The 17131-nt window shown below is 42.9% G+C and overlaps 2 protein-coding genes across 4 annotated transcripts in view; both read right to left on the bottom strand.

The window, feature by feature from the left end:
• ipo9 (importin 9) overlaps nt 1-3300 on the bottom strand; it is a 149990-nt gene extending 146690 nt beyond the window's left edge. The window contains exons 1-2 of one of the 2 annotated variants that reach the window (XM_059950511.1): nt 3029-3300; nt 1218-1279 (exon numbers count right to left, since the gene is read on the bottom strand). In XM_059950511.1, coding sequence (XP_059806494.1) covers nt 1218-1279; nt 3029-3233 — 267 coding nt within the window. In that variant the 5' untranslated portion in view covers nt 3234-3300. The remainder of the gene's footprint in view (nt 1-1217; nt 1280-3028) is intronic. The other variant, XM_059950510.1, reaches the window with a different exon arrangement.
• Nucleotides 3301-10580: 7280 nt separating this feature from the next.
• kdm5ba (lysine demethylase 5Ba) overlaps nt 10581-17131 on the bottom strand; it is a 147298-nt gene continuing 140747 nt past the window's right edge. The window contains exons 26-27 of one of the 2 annotated variants that reach the window (XM_059950508.1): nt 14495-14821; nt 10581-11371 (exon numbers count right to left, since the gene is read on the bottom strand). In XM_059950508.1, coding sequence (XP_059806491.1) covers nt 11219-11371; nt 14495-14821 — 480 coding nt within the window. In that variant the 3' untranslated portion in view covers nt 10581-11218. The remainder of the gene's footprint in view (nt 11372-14494; nt 14822-17131) is intronic. The other variant, XM_059950509.1, reaches the window with a different exon arrangement.

Genomic DNA, 17131 nt, shown 5'->3' with positions numbered 1-17131 from the left:
AATAGTGTGTGAACAGTTTGACTTGGGCCAAGGGGTTGATATCTAGACAGGAATATGTATGGAGGGCTGAGAGATGGGATCTGGTTAGGGATTGGTGTTTGCTCATGCAGAATTGGATGCAATCTCTCATAATGAAGGAGGTAGCCAGGTTGTGCTAGAAAGGATCTCTCCAACCCATCCTAGATATTCATCAAGAGCATAGCATACACTCAGCGCTATCAAGGATCTTTCCCCATCCATCCATAACATCAAGAGAAGAGCTGTCACCCAGCTTTTATCATATGTGAAGCGTCAGTACTATAATACTGTTTACTTTTTAAATGGTTGTAAACGCACCTTAAGCTAAATACCAGCCTTCTGGAATATATTTAATTATTTGTTAATATATATGGAGTAATAATACTTTGTGTATTGTCTGTGTTATAGTGTTACGCACCATGTTACTGTGGAGTAACGTTCCATTTGGCAGTATACGTGTACACGGTTGAAATTACTATAAACATGAACTTGGATGTTGTCCGCACATGTAGATGCTGCCACAATGCTTGCAGGTAGCACCAAGTGGAAAGGAACTGCTACTTCTATCTCGCTATTTAACATCAGGGAACAGTGGATTCTGGTTAATTGGGTCATCGACTAATCGGGGAAGCTGCTTATTTGGGACAACTTTCAAAGATCAAAAGCTAATTGAAAAAATAACCAGGATTCCCTTCACTTATTTGTGACGCTCTGCAGCTTAACTGGCTCAGGATATCGTTGAACAGTTTATAACTAGCTTCAGTCACGTGCACTTGTGTTATGTTATCCATTTGGGCCATTGGACACAGATTCAAAATCAATGATTTTTGATCATTGTTTTCTTTTTATTTTGACCTTAAAACTATTTCAGTCCCTTGCCAGGGTTCCACGAAAAGATCTGACACTAACTGATTTTCTTTATAAACCAAATTAAAATTCATCTGCCTAACTGCACTTATCATTGGCTGCCAGAGATCTGGTGTGCTGAAATCCACAGTTGCATGTTAGATATATTATTTAAATGTATGATATGTTACTCAATTAAATAAGAGTTTTTTTTAAAAGACCGTTTTAACTATTTCCACAAAACTTTGGCTAATTGGGGCAAAATGAACTGTACCCTATGCATCTGTATTAACAGAATCCACTGTTTTCAGGTTCCCTTGTTTCATTACACTGTAGAAACATCTTGCACATACCTGCCGGATCGCCAGTGCTCCCTGGGGATCAACTGTTAGCTCAGCCAGGTGAACGCCGAACTCTGAAACAGAACACCACCAACCATTAATAAGAACAGATAAGACTTTATATTCAATTCACAATGGGAACAGGTCAGTAGTTCAGAAAGATTCAAGCTGGTTTAATGTAATTTCTAATACATAAGTATAAAGGAGAACAAAATCAAGAGTTACTCCGGATCCAATGCAGCATGAAAACAGACACAATGACATATAGAACACAGTAAAATACACAATATAATTGCAAAGATAGCTTCTATACATAGATTGACTATGTCCATAAAGTGACGCCAGGCTTCCGGGATGGCAGGAGGAGACCAGGGGTTGACCAAGAAGGGGCAAACAATGGTGAGAGCAGGAAGATATCTTTGCCCCATCCTCCTAGTTATGTTTGCTCTGTATCGAGCCAAACCTCTCCTGCTTCTCCCTCCCACCCCCAGTTCCCTCTCCCTCCCTGACCCAAAACACGCTCCTTCCCAAATCCCAGTTCCACCTCACTTCAAACACCCCCTCTCCCATTCACTACCCCATACACTGTAATGCCCAGCTTTTGTCCCCCATTTCCCCTCCACCCATAGGAATAAGACACAAGAGCAGAATTAGGCCATTCAGCCCATCAGGTCTGCTCAGCCATTCCATCATGGCTCTCTCAACCCCATTCTCACTCCTTCACCCTGTAACATTTGACACCCCAAATAATCAACAACTTAATAATCAACTCTGCTTTAAATATGCCTCCTGTACAAGGACACCCATATGCCTTTGCAACTTTCACTTCTGAATTTTCTGCCCATGTAGAAAATAGCCTACACCTTTATTCCTTTTAACAAAGTGAATATTTCCCAACACTACATGCTATCTGCCATTTCTTTACCCATTCTCATAACCTGTTCAAGTCCTTCGGCAAATTTCCTGCTTTCTCAACACTACATACCACTTATCATGTATCTGCAGCAGATTTCCATTATCCAAACCAGTGACATACACTCAGTGGCCATATTATTATGTATAGGAGCGCAGTACCCCTCAACTCCACTCCCTCCCCTGCTGCTTCCTCTGCATCTAAGTTTCTATCTTTTGCCCAACTATCCCTTGCCTCATCTTCCTCCACTCCACGTTTATGTAACCTGCTGTTTCTCTCCCTGCTTTTTCCCTACCCCAACCCCACGGGCCTCTCTCCTGTCTCCTTACTCCAGCTTTCCTCACTCACCAAAACACTTCCATCCATCTCACTCCAGCTACCTTCCTCTCCCCCTTCTTAGGACTCTCCTCAACCTACTAGCACCCTCCAACAACAACCCCACCAATACCCACCCCCACTCAATAACTCCTCTGGCTCCCTACCTCTCCTCCCCAAACCCCTCCCCAGGCTCCCCCATCCCTCCCACTCTAGTTACCTTCCTCTCCACCCACATTCCTCGCCAACACTCTCCATCTACTACCCCACCCACCCCCTCTGTGCCCCCCACCTATCCTCCTTCAACAACTTCTGTCCCCTACCAGTCCCTCCCCACAACAACCACTGCGGTTCCCCCTTCCTCCAACTTTCCTCACCAAAACAGCTGTTTCCCTTTCCCCTCCAGGACCCTCTCCTTTCCCACCCCCACGAGCCCCCTCTTACCCTCTCCCTTCAACTCCTCCCCCTTTCATTACGCCCTCTAGGCCCCACTCTCATCTCCCCCACCCCTCTAATTCTTTCCATCTACTCCCCCTCTAGACCCGTCCCCCTCCACCTCCAATTCCCCCTCTCCTACTCCCTCACTGACACTCACCCTCCGTCACCTCCAGAACTTTGATCTGTTCTTCGCCCGCGGCCCGCACCTCCTGCACAGGCGAGAGTATGGCGCCCAGGGCCTCGAAGAGCGCCTCCTTCAGGCCCTGCTGCACGGGCCCGCCGGGAGAGGAAACAGGGACGGATGTGGTGGCGGGGTTGAGAGGGACACCGGTACTCGGCTGACCGGCTCTCGCTGCCGCCATCTTCGCCGCTCTCAGCTCGGCCGACCTGGGCGCCAAATGCACCGGAAGTCGAGCGTGCGCATGCGCAGAGACCAGTGGCAATACGAGTGCGCATGCACTTTGTAGCCGCTGGCCGGAAGGGTCAAGGAACGAGGAAGAGGGCGGGGATGGGAGCAGATTGACGGAGCGGAGAGAGAGAAAAAAGACGAAGGGAGGATTCAATTGAGTGGAGGACAAACAGCCAGGGAATAAATTTATTATGCAAGTACAATATGTCACTATATACAACCCTGAGATTCATTTTCTTATGAATATTCACATTAAATATAAAGAAACAATCATTTAAAAATACAAACAACGAATGTGTACAAGAGACTGCAAATACAAAAATAAATACTGGAATACGAGTTGTAGAGTTGTGAAAGTAAGTCCATATGTTGTAGAATCAGTTCACGACTGAGTTAAGTGAAGTTATCCAAGCAGTTTCAAGAGCCTGATCATTGAAGGGTAATGACTATTCTTTAACCTGGTGGTGCGGATCCTGAGGCTTCTACGGCGTAGAATCTCCATTCTACGGCGATAGCAACAAGATGACCTGAATGGTAGGGATCCTTGATGAAGGATACCCGACTGTGATGCAACCAATCAGGATACTCTCCCCCGTGCATCTATACAAGCTAGGCAAAGTTTTATATGGCATGCCAAATCTCTGCAAACTTCTAAGAGAAAGTCTTCTTTATGATGGCCCTTGTGCGCTGGTCCTCGGACGAATCCCCTGATAACGCCAAGGTATTTAAAGTTACTGGTCCTCTCCACCTACAATCTAATGAGCAATGGCTCATGGACCTCTGGTTTCCTCCTCCTCTAGTCCATCAGCACTTCGGTTTTGCTGACGTCATGGGAGGTTGCTGTGGCACAATTCAGATTTTCAATCTCCCTGCTATATCCTGTGTACATCATGTAGGATGGGTAATGTTAAAATGGCCATGGTGATGTCATAATACAAGTAGTTTAGGAAAATGAGCTCGGAGCTGAATCCCGAGAGATGGAATTGGTAGAATGCTGACAAGGCTTTTTAGCTGAACCCTGCAGTAGGGGAGTTTCCCTCCATTCCTTTTACCATTGTCCACTATCCCTTCCTAGCAGATTCTTTCTTCAGCCTTTTACCTCTTCCTCCCATCACTTCCCAGCTTCTCACTTCATTCCACCTAGCAACAGCTCTCCCCTGCCAACTTATACTCCTTCCCCATTCCCCCATCTTATCCTGGCTTCAGTCCCCTTCATCTGGACTGGAAGAGTCTCGGCCCGAAAAGTCAACTGTATTCCTCTCCAGCATTTTGTGTGTTGCTCAAAATAAAAAAAATGAGATGTACAGGGATGAGGTAGAGAGCTTAGTGATGTGGTGTCACAACCACCACCTTTCCTTAATGTGACTTCAGGAATGTTGGTACTGGAGGGGGCAGTGACATATCAGTGATGCTGGTCATAGGGTTATTGATTCAAGTTCTTAGGTGTGAACATCAAAAGCCTGTCCTGGTACAACACACCACAGCCAAGAAAACTCACCAATGCCTCGGCTTTCTCAGGATGCTGAAGAAATTTAGCAAGTCCCCATCGACCATTACCTGCTTCTATTGACACACTGTAAAAAGCATTGTATACCAATAGTATAATAGCTTGGAATGGCAATTGTGCTGCACGTGACCACAAGGAACTGCAAAGGGCTTTGGAAGCAGCTCAGCACATCATGGCTCTGTCTGCATTTCTCACTGCCTCTGTAAAGCAGCCAAAATCAAAGACCTCAGCCACCCGAGACATTCCTCTTTGATTGGGTGCACGTACCACCAGGTTCAGCATGCACCTTATTGATTACCTACATTGCACTTGTAACTGTTGCACTTTTTCTGCATTGTTATTGTTTTACCTTGTTCTACCTCAGTGCACAACTCTGCAATGGACAATTCCAAGCCCGGATGCAAGAGAAGGATTGGGTATGGAGACAAAATCTGCAGATGCTGCAAATCCAGAACACACAAAATGCTGGGCATTGGACTATCAACCCCATCCCATAAAAAATAAGTGCTACAGAAATGCCAACAGCAGCTACAAAGATCTCATCCCTGGGAGAGGAAGGATCTTTGAAGATGGGCTCCACCAGGGAAACACTTGAAATACTGGCCCCCCAGGACAGAGAACTCTGGCGAGCTACCGTCAGCAGGCTATGTCCCAGTAGGTGTGATGGGCTTAACTAACTAAATGCACTCCGCAATAATCATGTGAATATATGAAAGGCAAGCTTCTCACTATATTGAGTGGCATGGTAGCATAGTGATTAGCACATTCCCATTACAGTGCCAGCAACCCAGGTTCAATTCCCATTGCCTGTAAGGAGTTGGTACGTTCTCCCTGTGATCATGTGGATTTCCTCTGGGTCCCCTCGCTTCCTCAGACCAATCAAAGACCAACCGGTTGGTAGGTTAATTGGTCATTGTAAATTGTCCTGTGGATTAGGCTAGGATTAAATTGGGGGGAAATCGCTGGGTGGCACAGTTCTATACTGCCTTCTTCAAACTACATGTCCATAAATAAATGATTCCTGATACATGCAACAATAATAAAGCAATTATTTATGAAGTGGTGATAGAGGATTCATTAGTTAGGAGAACGGACAGGTGGTTCTGTGGGCAAGAATGAGATTCCCAGATGGTATGATGCCTCCCAGGTGCCAGGAGACCTCAGATCGAGTCCTAGGCATTCTTAAGTGACTGGGTGAACATCCAAAAGTTGTGGTCCATGTAGGTACTAATGACATGGGTAGGATGAGTGACAAGGTTCTGCAGAGTGAGTTAGATACTAAGTTAAAGGGCAGGACCTCCAGGATTGTGATCACAGGATTGCTACCCATGCCATGTGACAGTGAGGCCAGAACTAGGAAGATTATGCATTTTTAAAATGTGGCTAAGCAGGAGGAAGGGTATAACACAAAGTGCACTACAGATGCTGTGGTCAAATCAATACATACAAAAAAGCTGGATGAACTCAGCAGGTCCAGCAGCATCCATCGAAAGAAGCAGTCAACGTTTCGGGTTGAGACCCTTCATCAGGACTAAAGAAGGAGGGGGCAGGGGCCCTATAAAGGTGGGGGGACGGTGGAAAACCAATCAGAGGAAAGATCAAGGGGTCGGGGAGGGGAAGCAGAGAGGGGATAGGCAGGAGAGGTGAAAAAGGAATCTAAGGGGAAAGCACTATGGGTAGTAGAAGGTGGCAGAGTCGTGAGAGGTGATAGGCAGCTAGAAAAGGAGGCAGAGTGAAGGTGGGATGGGGAAAGGGAGAGGGAGGAAATTACCAGAAGTTGGAGAATTCGATGTTCATACGAGGGGCTGGAGGCTACCCAGACAGTATATGAAATGTTGTTCCTCCATCCGAAGTTTGGCCTTATCATGGCAGTAGAGGAGGCCACGTATGGACATATCAGAATGGGAATGTGAAGGAGAGTTGAAGTGAGTGGCAACCAGAAGATCCTGTCTGTTGTGGCGGACTGAGTGTAGGTGCTCGATGAAGCGGTCCCCCAATCTGCGTCGGGTCTCACCGATGTAGAGAAGGCCACACCGGATGCAATAGATTACCCCAACAGACTCACGAGTGAAGGCTCCCGGTGAGGACAAACTTCAGTTGGAGGAACAACATCTCATATACCATCTGGGTAGTCTCCAGCCCCTTGGTATGAACATCGAATTCTCCAACTTCCAGTTCATCCAGCTTTTTTGTACATATTGAGGAAGGGTATAAGATTTTTGGATTATTGGGTCCTCTTCCAGAGAAGGCAGGATGTATACAGAACAGATGGTTTGCACCTGAGTTGGAGGGGGACTAATATCATAATGGGAAGGGTTGTTAACACTGCACAGTAGGGATTAAACCAGCATTGCAGGGGGATGGGAACCATAGAACAGTTAGTGGAGAGGTGGTGGAGGCAGATATTAGGAATCAAAAAGTTCAGCATGGTGCAAATACTTTCCTGAGCTAAATACATTTCAATGCAAGAACTATCATAGAAAAAGCAGATAATAGTACTGAAGATGGGATAGCTGGTTTAGAAACAGAGGTAGTGTAGTGAGGAGAGGATATTGGATAATGCAAATTTAGTCAACAGAATGAGTTGCAACGTAAAAGGTGGACAAAATTAAAAAGGGTGAATACAGGACTACAGGTATTACATTTGAATGCAGGCAGAATATGGAATAAGGTAAATAAACTTGGCAGACATGATACTGTGGGCATCAATGAATCATTGCTGAAAGAAGATTATAGCTGAGAGTAAATATCCAAGGATAAACATTTTATTGAAAGGAAGTCAGGCAGGCTGAGGGAGTGGCTTTGCTCTGTTGGTAAAAAATGAAATGAGAAAGAGTAGGAAGGTGTTGAATCATTGTGGTTAGGGCTAAGGAACTATAAGGGTAAAAAGACCCTAATGCAACTTGTATACAGACCTTGCCAAGCAGTAGTAAGAATGCAGCCTACAGATTACAACAGGAGATAGAAAATGCATGCCAAAAGGGCAATGTTATAATAATCATGTGGGACTTCAATATGCAGGTAGATTAGGAAATTCCAATTCCAGGAGGGGGAATTTCTAGATTGTCTACGAGATGCCTTTTTAGAGCAGCTTGTGGTTGAGCCCACGAGGGCTCAGCTATTCTAGATTTGGGGTTATGTAATGAACCAGAATTGATTAGAGTTAAGGTAAAGGGTTCTGAAACATGCCAGGGCTGAAGAGATTGTGGAGGCATTGGTAATGATCTTTCAAGCATCAGTAGACTCTAGAATGCTTCCAAGGAGACTGGAAATTGCAAATGTCACTCCAGTCTTCAAGGGAGAGAGGTAGAAGAAAGGAAACTGTAGGCCAGTTAGTCTGATTTCAGTGGTTGGGAAGATGTTGGAGTCAATAATTAAGGATGAGGTCTCAGGGTACATGACAAAATGGGCCATAGTCAGCACAGTTTCCTCAAGGGAGAATCTTGCCTGACAAATCTGTTGGAAGTCTTTGAAGAAATAGCAAGTAGGATAGACAAAGGAGAATTGGTTGATGCTGGGTACTTGGATTTTCAGAAGGCCTTTGATAAGATGCCACACGCGGCTGCTTAACAAGCTATGAGCCCATGGTATTACAAGAATGATTCTAACATGAATAAAGCAGTGGCTAATTGGCAGGAGGCAAAGAGAAGGAATAAAAAGAGCCTTTTCTGGTTGGTTGCCAATGACTAGAAGTGTTCCACAGGGGTCTATGTTGGGACCAATTCCTTTTACACTATATGTCAATGATATGAATGATGGAATGGATGGCTGTTTTGCAAAGTTTGCATTTGATATGAAGATAGGTGGAGGGTCAGGTAGTTTTAAAGTAGAGACGCTACAGAGGTACAGTCAGATTAGCAGAATGGGCAAAGAAGTGGCAGATGGAATAGTGTTGGGAAGTGTATGTTCATGAACTTTGGTAGAAGAAATGAAAGGGTTGACTATTTTCTAAATGGAGATAAAATATAAAAGACTGAGGCACAATGGGACTTAGGAGTCCTTGTGCAGGATTCCCTGAAGGTTAGTTTGCAGGTTGAGTCTGTGGTGAGGAAGGCAATTGCAATGTTACCATTCATTTCAAGAGGACTAGAATATAAAAGCAATAATATAACTTTTTAAAGCACAGGAGAGGCCTCACTTGGGAGTATTTAGAGCAGTTTTGGGCTCCTAATCTTAGAAAGGATATGCTGAAACCAGAGGGAGTTCAAAGAAGCTGTGGCTGACTGGCAGGAGGCAGAGTGTGAACAAAGGGAGCCTTTTCTGGTTGGCTGCTGGTGACTAGTGGTGTTCCACAGGGAACAGTGTTGGGACCAATCTCTTTTACATTATACAACGATTTGGATGATGAAATTGATGGCCTTGTTTTTTTACAAAGTTTACAAGCGATATGAAGATAGGTGGAGGGGCAGGTAGTTTTGAGGAACCAGAGAGGCTACAGTTGATTAGGAGAACGGGCAAAAAATGGTCATGCACTTTAGCAGAAGAAATGAAAGAGGTGACTATTTCATAAATGGAGAAAAAATAAAAAACTGAAACACAAAGGGTCTTCGGAGCCCTCGTGCAGAATTCCCTAAATGTTAATTTGCAGATTGAGCTTGTGGTACAGAAGGCAAATGCAATGTTAGCATTCATTTTAAGAGGACTAGAATAGAAAAGCAAGAATGTAATATTAAGTCTTTTTCAAGCACTGCTGAGGCCTTACTTGGAGTATTGTGAGCAGTTTTGGGCTCATTACCTTGGAAAGGCTGAGCTGAAACTGGAGAGGGTTCAAAGGAGGTTCACGAAAACGATTGCAGGATTGAATGGCTTGTCATATGAAGAGAGTTTGATGGCTCTGGGCCTGTATTCACTAGAATTCAGAAGAATGAGTGGTGACCTCATTGGAACCTATCAAATGGTGAAAGGCCGTGATAGAGTGAATGTGGAGAGAATGTTTCCTGTGGTGGGAGTCTCAGACCAGAGGACGCAGCCTCAGAATAGAGGGATGCCCTTTTAGAATGGAGATGAGGAGGAATTTCTTTTGCCAGAGTGATAAATCTGTGGAATTCTTTACTACAGGCAGCTGTGGAGGGCCAGTCTTTATGTATATTTAAGGTAGAGGTTGATAGATTCTTGATTGGTTAGGGCATGGAGGGATATGGTGAGAAGGAAGGAAATTGGGGCAGAGGAAAATCAAATCAGCCATGATGAAATAGCAGAGCAATCTCCATGTGTCAAATGACCAAATTCTGCTCCTAAATCTTATGGTCCTATGGTCTGATTACAAATACGAAAAGCTAAAATCTCTGGAGGCACAAAGATTGCACATAGCACATTAATTAAAATATATTTAGTGAATTCTGAATGAATCAGAAGGCTAAGAAACAATTTTCTGTTACAAAATCCTAATTGCTGTGAAGTAAATTGTTATCCATTAAGCTAAAATTGTCAATTATTGTTAAAAAATTAATTATTAAATTTAAAGAAAAGAGTGAGAGATGGGTCATAAATTAGTAATCACGTATTGTATCAGAGCAGGACAATGGGCAACATTATCTTTTATCTCCAGTATTCCAATTTTACCCTCACTTTCTGTGGAAAGTGGACTGGCAGCTGACCGATTCTCAGATCTCTGCCAATAGGCCCACAACTCCACATCTCACTGTACAGTGAGGGCTTCACTGAGATCCCAATAAGGCAATGAATCAGCCACTTACCTCCTAGTCAAGACTGGCTTGGTGCAAAAAGGCACAGGAGAGTCCCTGGTTTACAAAATTTTTCAAGTGGCCCCTAACGAATTACAGTCCGAAAGACTTATTTGTAACCAAAGGTTTATTTCACAAAGGAGACTTTAACATTAGATACAAGCTACCAAAAAAAGCCAAAGTACAGCGTAGGCAGTAAGTTTACAGACCTCTGTCTGTTGTTTATCTCTAATATCCCGTGCCACTAAGAACCTAAACACCTTCATTCTGTACAATAACTAACACTCTCTTAACCATACCAGGCCTCTTAACTCACAAAAATTGTTATTGCTGAGATAAATAAAACTAACCTTCAAAACAAATCAGAATCTCTCTTTAAGATAAAGATGCATGAACTAAACAGAGGGCCCTATGTAAAAAAATACTTGTATTTGGTGACTGTGAGTTAAGACCCAATGAGACCGAGATGAGACGGAGCGAAATTGCAAACTGAATTAAGGGTATTATACAAAAGGAACCAATTGTTTTTGCAATGGGTAGAAACCCCTGGGGTGTAGTCAGCATCATACAATTTTCACAACAACAGACAAAAAGTTCATACAAGAATGAGAAGATACAAAGGTGGAAAAGTTTGAGAGTCCTCACAGATGATCCCATGAGTAGAGATTATAGCACCATGTGTGTTGTAGAGCTATCAAATCTGCTGCTTCTGGTGGACCTTTGGAATTGCCACCATTCTGCCAAAGGCTAGCCTTGGCCGATCTGATTCCTGTTGACCTGGTCTTTTACAGTACAGTTGATGCAGATATAGTCCTCCTTTTCAGCTGTTTCTGAGGACACACCAACACAGATCTGGTGGAACCACTGGTTGCAGCTGCCATCACACTGGACCCAGTCAACCTACACAAAAAGGGAGAAATATTCGTTACTACTTCATCATCAGAACTGTATTTCCATACTGAGATTTTATTGGCAATGTTGAATTTGGTGAAGACAAAAGTTATGTTTTATTGAGGTCCTGCCATGATATCTTAGCTAATTTGTGAATTCATATGTCTATCATCCAGATTCAAAAGGTGACTTTTCATATTTCCTTATATAACTTACGCAGATTCATTTATTCATCACACAAGGAACATCAGTGAAATGTGCCATTTACATCAACAACCTGCACAACTGATAGCAGCCCACAAGCGTCACCAACATCGCATGCCATAATGTTTCAGCAAAACACTGGCTGAGAAATTGGTCACAGGTAGATTTTGAATTTGTGCATATTTTGAACTTGTCCATATTTTTATCCCACTAGAGGCTGGCAAAAATTAAGCATCAGTGAGATTATTTAAGGCTGTCGTAACTGGGAGATACAGAGGGGGTAGGTTCCCACTACCTATTTAAATGCTCCCAATGGCATGCACCTAAAATATTCTTTGACAACTACGTCTAGCTCCTGCCTTTCACATGTGGCTTTACTAGTAAGCCCATAGAACAGTTTCCACTGACAGGAGAAGGGGCAAAGACCTTTTACTGGCGCCTTAACCAGTCGCTTTGAGCAGATGGGGTTCGTCAGCTGTAGTTGGCAGCTCATCTAGAACAAAATTGATCTCAAACGTCCGCTGCCTTGCACTATACCCACTCACAGGGAAGGCTTCGGGAGTAAACTCAGGAAAAGTCAGGAGCAGGAGTCCCTAAGAGAGTCCTGCGTTGTTTTGTACTGACAGGTAACTCCTGCGATGCCACTGATACCAAGCTGTATCAAACCCAGCTGTTCCTTTGAATTCATCACCTACATGAAGAGGGGAAGCCTGCTGCATGGAGAACAGCTTGATCTCCATGAGTGGCTAACATTGACAGCCAGAATGCAACATCTATGGTAGACCCCGACTAATTTTCATTTCAATATTGACAGAGGTGATACACAACCACTTGATGTAACAAAAACATTCCAAATGCTTTGTGAGGTTTATTAAGAAGCTTGAAGTAGATTGAGACAAGATGACTAATGTCTTTGCCAAAGCAGGTTTTTAAGGAAAACAGTAGAGGTTTTAGGAGTGAATAATTTGGTAGCAGAAAGCAGAATAATGAAGCAATGAAATCAGAGATCACATACAAGTGAATCTTGTAAATAACTAAAGGAAACTTGTAGAGTTAGAGTGCTGAAGGTTACAGACCTAGACAGAAACAAAAGCCTTGAGAGATTAGAAAGCAATAGTGACAATTGTAAAAAATCTGCATCAGTGCCAGGATGAACCACAAGTTCACAGAACACTTAGAAGCCTGCATCCCGATCTCTAGCAGTGATTTAAAGTGCATTTAACTGATAAAAAGATATTTTGTGCCCAATTTGGAGAATAGAGGCCTTTTCATTTTAATGCAGCTGCCATTTAATCCTTCATTACTATTATGGCATTAAGTGAAAGACATCTGTACAAAGGAATCTGTGCTGTCAGAAAAAACAGCATTGGCAACCATTATGTAGCAGCACAACACTTTCCAGCACCAGCTCTATGATTCATCCTTCCTCAGATAAGGGGACCAAAACTGTTCACCAGTGTATCCTTGCCTTTATACTCTAGTCCTCTCGAAATAAATGCTAACATTGCATTCGCCGCCTTCACCACCGACTCAACCTGCAAGTTAAACTTTAGGAAATCCTGCACAAGGACTCCCAATTCCCTTCACACCAGATTTATATTACATTTACATAATTATTTTTTGTTCTTTCTGCCAAAGTGCGTGACCATACACTTCCCAACACTGTATTCCATCTGCCACTTCTTTGCCTATTCTCCTAATATGTCCGTGTCCTTCTGCAGAACTCCCTACTTCAACACTACCTGCTCCTCCACCTACCTTCAAATCGTCTGCAAATGGTCACAAAGCCATCAATTCAGTTATCCAAATCATTGACATAATGTAAAAAGTGGTCCCAATATCAAGACTGATTAGTAGCTACAGGAAACGTTTGCTGTTAAAGCATGTTCTACTAGTTATTAAATACAGGAGTTCATATACTACTTCCAGCCCAAACCATGAATGATTGAACACTGTGTTCAATAAAGACATGAAAAGTACAATAGTTTGTGTATTTTAGTTTAGGCAGATTGTGTTTGTCTATTATTGGGACTAAGATGAAGATCAGACTACATTTAATGAGTAACTAATGCAGAAAACCTGGTAATTACAAAGGGCTTACAAACTTTTATCTACCCTGCGCCTTCCAAATTGCCCCTAGAAACTCCAGCCATTGCTGTTCTGCCATCATCCCTGCTAGTGTCCCCTTTGGCCAGCTCTTTATTCCACTGCAATACTGATAAATCCGACTTTTAGCTGATCCCTGTCAAATTGCGGGGTGAATTGTCATATTATGATCACCCTTTCCTAAGTTTCTTTACATTAACTTCCCTAATCAAATCCAGTTCATAACACCCAATCGAGAACAGCTTTTCCCTTAATGGGCTCAAGCACAAGCCACCTCTTAGGCATTCCACAAATTCTCACTTGAGATCCTGATCTTCCCCAATCTACCTGCATATTGAAATCCCCAAGACTTCGACAACATTGCCAATATGAACATCCTTGTTGTGACTGTGTGGGTTTCCTCCAGGTGCTCAAGTTTCCTTCTATATCCCAAAGATACACAAGTTAGGGTTAGTGATTTATGAACATTCCTATGTTGGTGATACTTATGCGCTGCCCCCAGCACAATCCTAGTTGATTTGATGCAAGTGATGTATTTCACTATGTTTTGATGTACATGTGACAAATACATCTTAATATGTATGTCAGAGTCGAAGTATCTCATGGTAGTATCTGATGGTTACTGACATTTGGTTGGTGTGATTCCTTCCACTCATCTTAAGATCAGTTCTGAAGCAGATAAAATATTCCTTCATAAATGCAAAGAGAAATGATGAGATGTGGCTGAAACTTGACTACACTTTCCTGAGAAAATGGCAATCAATCTGATGTGCTACTTTATTTGCCTACTGCTAACAAAAGCTGAAATAATTGAATACAGACCTCTTCCCCCTCTGGCTGCTGGCAACTTTCTGCAGGGCAGATTGCATCCTCATCTTCAGAGTCCTCTGGCTCAGAATATGCAGATTCCATCATCACCAATGGTTCTTCACTCGAATGGAGAAATTCAAAACAATGCTCTGCATCCATCCTTCCAACGCTCACATTTTTTGACCTTTTCTGGGTTAATTTCAGACTTCGCTCTTTTGGGTTACTTAATTTTTTCAATTTTTCTCTCTTTTCACCAATTGAATTATCTTTTTCAATCCGTCTCTTCTTTCTCTCACAATTTTCTTCTGTTTTCACTGGATTAAAACAGCAACTTTCACCCTGAAATAGAAGAGAGAACTTACTTTCCTCATCTAGGCACAGGATCTATATACTTCTCTAAACCCTTTGGCTCTTGGGACTACCAGTTCCCCAATGCTCATTACATTAATGAAGACCACTGTTTAACATTTAGGTTTCAAAGATGTCATTTTATGGCTATTTAAATTTATATAACTAATCTTATCTCCCAGAAAAGGCCAACACTAGTCATGTTAGCACACTTGATCACCATTATACCTCCATCAAAAACGCTTACCATACCATCCTGTGCCCATACTTCGGCAAGACTGATGACCTGGCTGCAATTCTACTTCTGGCATATACGCAGAAACTGAGCACCTGTGCACCAATAGTGATGACCATGAGAGGCGTTAGAGTTTACAGAACAGCTTTGAACTGGTGGACTGGACCTTATTCAGGGATTCATCTTTGGACCTGAATGAATGCACCACAACTGTCACCAGCTTCATCAAGAGATGCATGGATGAGTATGTGTATTTGAAACTAATTGTTTCAAACCAGAAGCCAGGGATGCACCAGAAGGAAGGGGTACTGTTATTTGTCAGGGAAAAAAGTCATGACAGTACTCAGTCAAGACAAACCGGAGAGCTCATCTAGTATAGACCTGAAGATTAAGAAAGATATGACCTCATTAATAGGATGACATCATAGACTACCCAACACTCCACAGGACTTACGAGGAGCAAACTGGGAGATTGCAGACCGTTGCAAGAAACATAAGGTTGGGAATTTTACCTTTCCACATATCGACTGGGACTCCCATACTACAAAAGGGCTGGATGGGAAAGAGTTTGTCAAATCTGTTCAAGAAAGTTTCCTTAATTTGTAGAGAGAAGACCCAACTGCAGAGAGTACAATACTAAATCTCCTACTAGGGAATGAGACAGGGTAGGTACCAGCCAATCATAAACATGAATAAGTCTGCAGGTGCAGGAAGTCCAAAGCAACACATGCAAAATGCTGCAGGAAGTCGGGTAAGGCAGCAACGAAAGAAATGAATAAACAATGTTTCTGGCTAAGATCCTTCATAAGTATCGAGAAGGAAGGGGAACATGCCAGAATAAAAAGGGTAGGTGCCAGAAGTTTGTAGAGGGGAACACTTTGCACCTATGATCATAATGCCATTAGTTTCAAGGCAATTTTAGAAAAGGGTAGGTCTTGTCCACAGGTTAAGATTCCAAATTGGAGAAAAGCCAAATTTGATGGCATCAGGCTGTTTACTGGCAAAGGAATACTTGGTAAATGGGAAGCCTTCAAAAGTGAAATTGAGTTTGTTATGTTCCTGTCAGAATAAAAGGAAATGATAACAGCTTTAGGCAACCTTGATTAAGGACCTGCCTAAGAAAAAAATTAGGAGGTGCCTAGCAAGTATAGGCAGGAAGAAATCGCAGGGGCCCTAGCAGAGATACTTGAAACAAAAGGCTTGCCACGAGTGATTGGACGATAGCTAATGTTGTTCCATTGCTTAAAGACTCAAAGGATAAGCCAGGAAATTATCAGCCAGTGAGCCAGACATCACTAGTCATATAAAAGTACAGCCCATCTCTATCTCTACACTCAATACTTTGATTCATGAAGGCCAATGTGCCAAAAGCTTTCTTTACAAACATGAGAGGAAACTTCTTCACTCAGAGGGTTGAGAGAGTGTGGAATGAGCCGCCACACATTTGGTGAATTCAAGCTCAATCTCAATGCTTAAGAGGTGTTTGAATCGGTACATGGATAGTAAGAGTATGGAGGGCTACAATGCCAGTGCAGGATGATGGGAGTAGACAGTTGACATGGTTTCAGCATGGACAAGACAAGCCAAAGTGCCCGTTTCTGTGCTGCATTTCTCTATGACTATATCTGGACCATCAGAATATTTTCCAATAACTTTCCACTACTGATGTCAGGCTCACCAGCCTATAATTTCCTGGTTTATTATTAGAGCCTTTCTTCAACAATGGAACAACATTAGCTTTTCTCCAATCCTCTGATATCTCTCCTGTCGCCGAGGATGATTTAAATACATCAGCTAGAGCCCCAGCAATTTCTGCACTTGCCTCCCACAGGGATCGAAGAAACACCTTGTCAGGCACTGGGGATTTATCCATCCTAATCTGCCTCAGGACAACAAACACTTCCTCCTCTGTAGTCTGTACAGGGTCCATGAAGTTGATGTCACTTTGTCTCACTTCTATGGAAGCTGTCTCTGTTTGTTGAGTAAATACAGATGCAAAAAAAATGTATTTAATATCTCCATCTCTTGGCTCCACATGAGATTTCCACTCTGATCTTTCAGAGGAC

The sequence above is a fragment of the Hypanus sabinus genome, chromosome 25, assembly GCF_030144855.1.
Source record: "Hypanus sabinus isolate sHypSab1 chromosome 25, sHypSab1.hap1, whole genome shotgun sequence".
Classification (NCBI taxonomy): domain Eukaryota; kingdom Metazoa; phylum Chordata; class Chondrichthyes; order Myliobatiformes; family Dasyatidae; genus Hypanus; species Hypanus sabinus.
This window is presented reverse-complemented; position numbering and strand designations above follow the sequence as displayed.